Genomic DNA, 9,087 nt, shown 5'->3' on the forward strand with positions numbered 1-9,087 from the left:
GAAGCAGGCCTCAGTACATGTTGCAGTTTTTTGGGAGCACAGATGTTTTCATAATGAAAGCCCACCCCTTTTACTTTCCCAGCTTTTATTGACGAGTGTAACACCCTAGGGTGTGGAACATCCCTTTGGTCGGTTTAGGTCAGATGCCTGGTGGTGTCCCCTCCCCACCTACTGACTTTGGGGGGGTTGGAGAAAGTCTTGATGCTGTGCCAACACTGCTCAGCAATAGAAAAAACGTTGGTGTGCTATCAGGGCTGTTCTAGCTACAAGCGAAGAGCACAATGTTTTATTCCAGCCAGACCCAGTACAGTACCATGACAAAGAGGAAACAGTCCAGTAGAGCCAGGCATTGTTCATTTTTGCCTCAGAATTCTATATATTTGTAAGGTAAATTTATCAGTAGTCTGCCTTATCTTGAGCATTAAGAATATGTATTAGTCATTCATCTATTTCTGTTGGGCATATGATCTAGTAAAGTTCAGAATGTAAACGCAGACAAGCAATGTCCTTGTACTTTATATGATTTCCAAAAGAAGTCGCAACATTATCTAAGGTAGATTACAGGGAAGAATTATTTATTATACCATAAAGCTACACAGTAAATGGCTGTTAGATTTGTATACATATGATAGAAGCCTCTCAGAATCTGATTCCTAGTTTTTAAGCTACAATTTTCTCTAAAGTTTGAAATACTGTATCAAGAAAGTAGTTTTAGAAGTAAATCAATACTGTTTTCCTTATTTAATTGCAGTTACTTAAAACCAAAAACAACACAACAAACCAACAACCAAAACCATAGATAACCCAAACCCAGTCTGGTCAGTTCTGATCTTGATGGGTTCAACAGATACTTCTTAACATCATCTTCTTACTCAATCTTCATTTTTCTTCGTAGAGACATGGAAGGTTCAACATGTATATTTGTAAATTATTTATTTAAACAAAAAAATCCTTGATCGGATTTTTATCTTTGTCATACATATGCAATGATTCAGAGTTTCACTGGAATTCTCACCCGTGCAACTGGTAGAAGAAAATGAGTCCTTTACATAATTCTATGGCTAAGCCTGTTATGCCTTTACAGCACTCAGAAAAATGCAGGTATACATATTGTTTCCACTGTGTTTGAATTTGCAGGGAAACTCTGAATGTTTTTATGATATTTTTAATATAAAATCATAGAAGTACAAATCTATGACTTCTTATGTACTGAATAGGAATTATAACTGTGTTTTATGGCAATTGTGCCACTACTTAACCATGGATTTACTAGCTACAGATTCCAAGTAATGTAATAGACTTCAGACTGGGAAATCCCTAATGTGAACTTTTGTCCTGTACCAAGGCAGCTCCAACATACAAGTATATATTATGTCAGATAAGAGTCCGGTGAGCAAAGCGTGAGACGGATCTCGTTGCTCTGTCATTACAGATTTTGTGACCGTTTATTAATCGTTATATTTCCTTAAAGTTCAAACTTCAGTTGTCTGGTAGCATTTGCATTTGATATGACAAAGCTGAAGCCATTTCCGGTGTTCCTTGGAAAATTTTCTTGGAATTATCTTTTTGACCCATTGATAGAAAGGAAAGAGGTATTCCTCTACACCCTTCTCTTACAAGAAGAAAGGTGTTTAAATATGTCTGGGTAAATAGATATATATTACTATTTATGTATTCTGGTAGTAAACAGTAGTTAATGCCTTATATGCAAATCCTTTTTTGTATTTTTTTTCCCAATGCTATTATGCTTGCAAATATAATCTAACTACAACATATGTGTGTACAGAAATTTATCAGAATGGAACATTAGGATTTTTATAGTGGAAATTAGTTTGTACTCCCAGCTGAAATGGCAGTTCCTTTTATCTTTGTCAAATTTCTCATTATTTCATGACACCGGATGTATAAATTACCTCCACGTCTGGTAGGAATTATTGAGAGCCTTGGCATGATTGTGCATTGCAGTTTTATATTAGCCAGTTCTAGTTGTGCTCTGAGCCCTCAACTCGCACAGTCAGAACTAGCCACTGCTGTTCTTCTTAAACATGCGCTTTGTAAAAACTGATTTCACTAGCTGGACTTAACTGTCACTGCTCAAAATAAGAAATAAAATTAGAGGGCTACCTGGATGTGTGTCTGGATTCCCACGTAGGTGTCTGTTGCTGTGGTGGTGGCTGTGTCTTTACGAGCATGATGTACATACAGGCAGCAAGTACTTTATCCAGGTCTGTTTCAGGTAGGAAGTACGATGCTGTCAATCACAATGATCAAATCCTCCCCACTGTACATGCTTAATAGAGGTGGCTGAGGAGGCTGTGAGGAGCCTTATCAATCCTTGGCAGTCTCTTAATGTGGGAGAGACACTGCCAGAGAGACATTCAGACATTGTGGTCTGAATTGCTTTCTGTCTCAGCTGAAGGGCATTCAGATAAAGCTTTGTAGTGAGAAGTTGACTGGGCCCTTCACTTTTCAGTTGTTGAAACAGAAAATATTTGCTGCTGCTACCTGTGCCGTCTGCCTCTTGGACCAAGCAATTTGTTTTCTTCATGTAATTGTGCTTTATTTTATACTCAGCATTTGATTAAAGCCAGAATTGTGTTTCATTGACTTCTTTATTCAGTGTTTTATGTAATTGCTTTATTGTGTTGTTTTTCCAGGAGGAAGCAACCCAAGGCAACTTATGTAAATGTCTCGGTGGGCACCCACTGTCAACGATTGGAACTATTGCTTGGATGGTAACACTGAGTGATGCCGTACATAATTTCATAGATGGTTTGGCAATTGGTGCTTCTTTCACTTTGTCTCTGTTTCAAGGGCTGAGTACCTCCATAGCCATCTTGTGTGAAGAGTTTCCTCATGAGCTGGGTAAGGAACTTAATTCAATATGTTGTTTTTGATAGAAATTACTGCTGTAGGAGGAGAAATTACTGCTGTTATGCTTGCAGAAACTTGGCATGGATTGAAAAGAAGTTTAGACTAATAGAAAAAGCACTCATCAAAAAGTTATCAAGTACCATAATAGACATGTAGCCCAAGAAGTTCCTGAGTGCAGATGGATGGAAACTAGGAATGTATATTAGATAGGTATTAATTGCCCTGTTCATACATGCCTTTGTATGTGTTTTTTTAATTAAATTTTCTCATTATGGGTAGTCCTGTGTTCTCAAGCTCTTAGCTATGTTGTGCATCACCTACTTGCTTTAGAATGTTTCAGTTATCTTATTGTTGAAGGGAAATGCTCATCATTTACTTGAATGAGGAAAACCAGCAGTGGGATATAAGCTGTATACAAATAATGTCTTTTTCTTTAGACTTCCATTGAAATCAAAAAATAATCATAATATCATTTGCTGAAGATGGTTTTCTCATTTTTTCTTTCTCTTTTCTCTCTTTTTAGGGGATTTTGTCATCTTGCTTAGTGCAGGAATGAGTACTCGGCAGGCTCTGTTTTTCAACTTTCTGTCTGCATGTTCCTGTTATATTGGGATGGCTTTCGGTATATTAGTAGGCAACAACTTTGCTCCTAACATCATCTTTGCAGTAGCTGGTGGAATGTTCCTGTATATCTCTCTGGCAGATATGGTGAGAAGGAATTTCATTTTCAATTATTTAGTTTTCTGCAAGAAAGTAAGGACTGCAGTAACAGTCTCTCTGGTGGAATTTAATATTTTTGTCCCTCTCCTGCCAGAGTCATCTACGTCTTATTATTAGATGTTAAATAATCAATTATAACCTTAATGAAGGTGCACAAGTAATTATGCTTATTCATTAAATGTGAAAGCCTTTGATTTCACAACTAGGGCTGGTCAGATTATTGCTGAAAATGAGTTTTAAAGAAAGAGAAGCTTTTCATGAGTTTGGGCTGGTTTCACTGAAGAGTGAAAAGTGTTTAAATATTTTGTTTCAGCATTTTAAAAAGTGACAGCATCTCACATTATTGTTATTAAATGAATCATTTGTCTTTTCAAAAATCATCTTCTAAAAGAAAAGCAGAAAAAGTAAGTAAATAAATTAAACTAAATATTCTTTAAGAGTTGAATGGAATATGTTATGTAACTTCAGCAATAATTTTGGAGTTGTTTAGGTGAAAACCCTGACTTAAACTCCAATACAGTTTAAATTAAACAGTACCAGCCCCAGTTTCTTTGTCCAGCCTTTTTTTTTTTTTTTTAAGTGATCTGTTGAATGCTATTCAAAACAGAATATTTTTTTTGAAAGTATATTAGAAAACATAAGGCAAAGAAATAGTGCTAAGTTCTAGATCAGGTTTAGATGTTGGGAATTTAATCTGGCTTCACCAGGCAGTCAGCAATATTCTATAAATTCCTTACAATGATGTTTTATCTCAAAACGAAAGAGAATTTACAAGAGTTTAAAGCTTTATTATGTTTAATTCAAGTGTTGTAAGAGCAGATAAATCTGTAAAAAAAAAAAAAAAAAAAAAAAAAAGTCTCCACCTGTCATATTAGAATCCATCTGAGTGTAGAACCAGAGTGAGGCCTGAATTTGAAAAGATTTGAGACCCCAGTTTGGTTCTACTTGCATTTAAGAACTCTTACATGGTTATAAAGACTATAACATTAAATACTAATGTAGTTAAGGTAATAACATAGGATTTCATAAGTAGTAATCTTAGAGTTAAATGAACAATATAAATAGCTTCTTTTACAAATTTGCAGTACCTTAATTGCTAATGCTGTTCACTTGCTTTCACTCTCTTATAACGAATAGTAGTGCACTCAACTACGATGTGCAAAATTCATGGCATAAATTTAGAGTGGCTCATCGTAAAATTGTTCTAATTAAATCCATCAAAGTAGGTAACATTCTTTTCTTTGTATCTGTTGTTCTGCACTCTCTCTCTCTCTCTCCCCTCCCTTCCACCATCTGTCTCCTCTCCTGCATCTCTCTCTTTTTCTAGGTTTTTCGATTGAATCAGCTACCTGTCTCAACTTTTCTCCCCCTGAGAAGTCTGAAATAGGGTTTGCAAGTGCTCTGTACAGAGATTTGCCTTTCCACTTTCTGTTATGATTTTCACGCGCTTCTGGTCTGCTTGTAGAAGCAGGTAGGATTAATTAGAATGTCCTTTCCCTTTTCTTTTCTTTTAGCTGTTCTTTTTTCCTCCCTTTTTCTCCTGGACTCCTGGTGCAGTCCAGCCTCTGTGTCAGTAAGATAACCATGTGATGAAGCTGTGGGTATGTGAGAATGTGTACACTGAGGTGTGTGAGCACACATGAGCCTTGCTGTATGGCATGAAGCTAATCTGGTTTGTTGTTGTCTTTGTCTCTTGTGCAAGAGGATCACAGAGCTGTGGAATGATTTCTGGGAAGATTTGGCCACTTCCCACTTACCTTAATCTGTTCTTCAAGAATTGCATTGGCTTCAACAGTTCTTTTTGTCTTATGAGATCAAAGATAAAGCTTCTGAGTCATTCAGACAGAAGGCTTCTAACTGAGACTGAACTTTAGAGTCTGTTGCACACTGGCTATACTACTCTCGCCACAACAGGAGAAGAGTTTAAAGCTTACTTATGTTTGTCAAAGTCAACTACAGTTGATTTTATCTGCCACAAACACATACCCTGAATTGCCCCATGCTAATGGGCACTTTTATCACCAGTGCTCATCTGCCACCACCTCCATTGGCTCTCAGAGGAAGTAGCTTTGTTCCTGCAATTAACAGTCATCCTTTGCTATTATGGTGCCATTATGACACCTGTTATGGAATGAAGAATCCCTTCATCACACCCTAACGTAATATTGCATATATTGCTACCAGTTTCACAACATTCCTGTTCTTTCTTCCTTGCTTTATCACTACCTCATCAGCCCAACAGACCTTCTATTTGTAACAGGTTTCTTATTTCTGAGGGGCTGTTTGTGTTTTCAGCTTCACCTCTTTTGCTTATAAATAAAGTGGAAGAATCCTAGTCTTCCATTTCCTGATTGAGGATTTCTCTGTCTGTGTTAGTGAAGAAAGAAACACAATATTTAGCAATACAAGGGCAGCTGCTCCTAGCAACATAGAGACCAACAATTGGACCCAAATTAAAAAGAGGAAATCTACATGAGAGCCAAAAAGGTGATATCACAGCAGAGGAATGCAAAACACCATTTCAATATTCCATTCTTGATGAAATAGTTTTCAGGATAACTAGGGTGACTTGTTCTGTGACTGCCTTCACCCTCTGTTAGTTCTAATACTCAGTTCAAAGCAGCAATGTTTGTTGTTAAATACTCTTAAGTTACACACGCTACCACAAGATGGCAATACTTACCTAAAATTATGCCTTTTTCCAGTTCCCAGAGATGAATGATATGCTGAGAGAGAAAGTGACAGGAAGAAAGATGGATCTTACATTCTTCCTTATTCAGAATGCTGGTTTACTAACGGGGTTTGCTGCTATACTGTTGATTACCTTGTACGCAGGAAATATTCAGCTGTGATAATGGAAGTGAAAATGGAATCGGTATTGAAGGCATCAAATAAACTACGAATGGAAGACACTTGAAATCCATAAAGGGACATTTATTCAATCTTCTTGGTTTTGAAACATTGACAAGTCTTATTTCCCCATTCCAAATTCAGGAAATTCTTTTAGGACTTTCAATTAATCCAAATACTAGGAGCTGTTGACTTTTACACTCTACTAAGGAACCAATTCTCGTATTTGTGTTTCTACTTAAAATTATCAGACATACCCGAACTGTTACAGAGAAAGGGTGTTACTTGGCCAGTAGAAGTAGGCAGTACATGCAAGTACATACAACTCAGACCAAATGAAAGCTGAGGTCTTCAAGGAAGATTCTCACTTGAAAGAAAATAATGAAGTCTCTTTTTAAACTGTGATGAAAGCAAGCAGTTTCAAAGCTGGTTAATTTTCATGACTTCTGTTGCAGGATTTGCCTGTGTAATATTCCCTTCCCCCATCAAAAAAAAAAAAATCAAACTATTTCAAAGTAGGTACTAATGAAGCTAAGATTTTTAATTACTAATTAACACTGGAAGGAAAGATACCAGTTACTGCTTTTGATCTTTTCTCTTTATGTGTGCACTAGGGAATTGTTGATTTATTTTGAGAACCACTTTTTTTAATTAGAGGGAACCTGTGTTAAAATTATGACAATTTATCAACTCCATAATGTTTCAGAAACATTGAGTATTTAAAAATTTTTCAAGTATTTTATATTCTATGAAAACAATCTTGTTTTATATACAAGTTCCACAGATATTCCTCTTAAAAAAAAATCAGTATTTTGGGTTAAAATTTTGAAAGAATGTATTGTTAGTTGTACAAAGCGGAACTTAAAGGAAAAAATGCTAAAAATCAACATTCCAGGAAGCTTTTTTTTGTAATTTCAATAGTTTTCTCGTGTGCAGTTGGGTGAAAGTTAAGCGTTACTAAAATATACAAACTTTTATTGCAGTCTGTTGCATATGAACTTTCTGAAGTCATGCTTATATGTTTGAATTCTTCTGAAATAAACAATTTAGCTACTGTGCTGTTGTAAGATGTGTGCAAGGAAATTCATGCAAATATATCCTATTTCAGTCACTGCTAAGTTTTGAAAGAAGTGTTACTATTCTGTAGTCAATTACTTTTATTTGCATTGTTTTTTATGGAAGCTTTACAACTTCAAGGAATATACAGTTTCTTAACGTATTTCTTGCCAGTCAAAAGGGACAAAACCTTTATTTTTTATTTCACTATTAAAATATATTTTCTATAAGGTAAATGATTTATTTAAATTTTTATTTGAATCTTATCTGTAATTATGTTAGAAAAAATAACTTTCTAAGTGCCTTGATTAAAAAAAAGGCATTTTTTAAAGGCAAACTACACAGGAATAGTAAATGATACTTAATTTAAAATGTGTTATAATCTTTAATATGTAATTATAGTAATCTATGTTATTTACTATATGGAAAAACATTTATTAGTCACCTTATGCCCTCTGAGTTTCTGTGAAGAAGAGTCCACACACTCCATATTCTTTCCTTCAATCCTTTCTTTTGTTGATTCCTTGGATATAAGCTGCTTGTAAATGCTACTCGTGTCCCAAGAATGTATTGTAGTAACTATGAATGCTCAGTAACTTTTAAAAGTTATTTGATTATTCCTAGTTCATCAGGTTATTATAATAATATGTTGGCATGGAACGTTTAAACCTTAAATCCAAAAATTTGCAAGGGAGACTTGATTTTTATCATCTCCCTAAGAAAGGAAAAATGAGAAAAACATATTGCAATAAACTACTTTTAGATCATAGAGCAGATTAGAGATGGAACAACCCCTGATATTCAGGCTAGTGTTTTAGTTACAAACCAAAATGCTGCTCCTGCTAGTGGAATATTTAGTAGATAAGAAAGCTTTTTGATTTCTCTAAAACTTGGTTTGTCTGTATGAACTTCAGTAAAATGTTTGTCCAATACATATAAAATGAATCAATTCCAATTCTAGGCCTGCCAGTGATTTCCTCGATTTTGCTGTTGCATTCAGGGAGGAAGAAGCATGAGCAAATACTCAAAACATTGCTGTTTGGTGACAGATAAGACTGCAGTAAGTTACTCCCTAAAAGTTTGGAAATCAGTTGAGAGAGAGATTTTGATATTCCTTTTAATGTTGATGTTATATGTAACACTGTTCATCTTATGTTCTGCCATCTCTTCAGCCTTCTTTTCAACAGTGGTGCAAATTCAGTATATAACGTACTTCAGAGGGCTCTCATCTGCTTTTGTATTTGTCGTTTCCATAGATCTAATTATCTGGCTAACATACACTTGGGAAACTATTCTCTGTTAGCACTTCTTAGATCACTGTCATATTTTTCTCTCTTTTTCATGATGTGGATCATGACTCAAGACACAATTTAGTAAATTTCACTAAAGTCAGAGAGGAAAAAAACAACACACCTATAAAACAGTCTAAGGAGGGAATAGCAATTGATTTTGGAGCAAAAAGTGTATAAAGAGCAACAATATGGATGAAGGATAAACCCTAGAGCACCTCTGGTTGTTTGAAGAAAATAAATGCAGAAAAGTGAAATGGTCTGTGGGATAACCTGTCAAAAATGTAATACGTGATTA

At 35.3% G+C, this 9,087-nt stretch overlaps 1 protein-coding gene across 5 annotated transcripts in view; it reads left to right on the forward strand.

Annotated features, from left to right (window-relative positions):
* Positions 1–8,178, forward strand: part of SLC39A8 (solute carrier family 39 member 8) — a 61,616-nt gene extending 53,438 nt beyond the window's left edge. For 4 of the 5 annotated variants that reach the window (XM_040555601.1, XM_040555600.1, XM_040555602.1 and 1 more), the window contains 3 exons: positions 2,658–2,865; positions 3,398–3,582; positions 6,300–8,178. In XM_040555601.1, coding sequence (XP_040411535.1) covers positions 2,658–2,865; positions 3,398–3,582; positions 6,300–6,446 — 540 coding nt within the window. In that variant the 3' untranslated portion in view covers positions 6,447–8,178. Of the gene's footprint in view, positions 1–2,657; positions 2,866–3,397; positions 3,583–4,921; positions 5,066–6,299 lie in introns of all 5 variants that reach the window. The other variant, XR_005819418.1, reaches the window with a different exon arrangement.
* Positions 8,179–9,087: the final 909 nt, after the last annotated feature.

This window comes from Cygnus olor, chromosome 4, assembly GCF_009769625.2.
Source record: "Cygnus olor isolate bCygOlo1 chromosome 4, bCygOlo1.pri.v2, whole genome shotgun sequence".
Lineage (NCBI taxonomy): Eukaryota > Metazoa > Chordata > Aves > Anseriformes > Anatidae > Cygnus > Cygnus olor.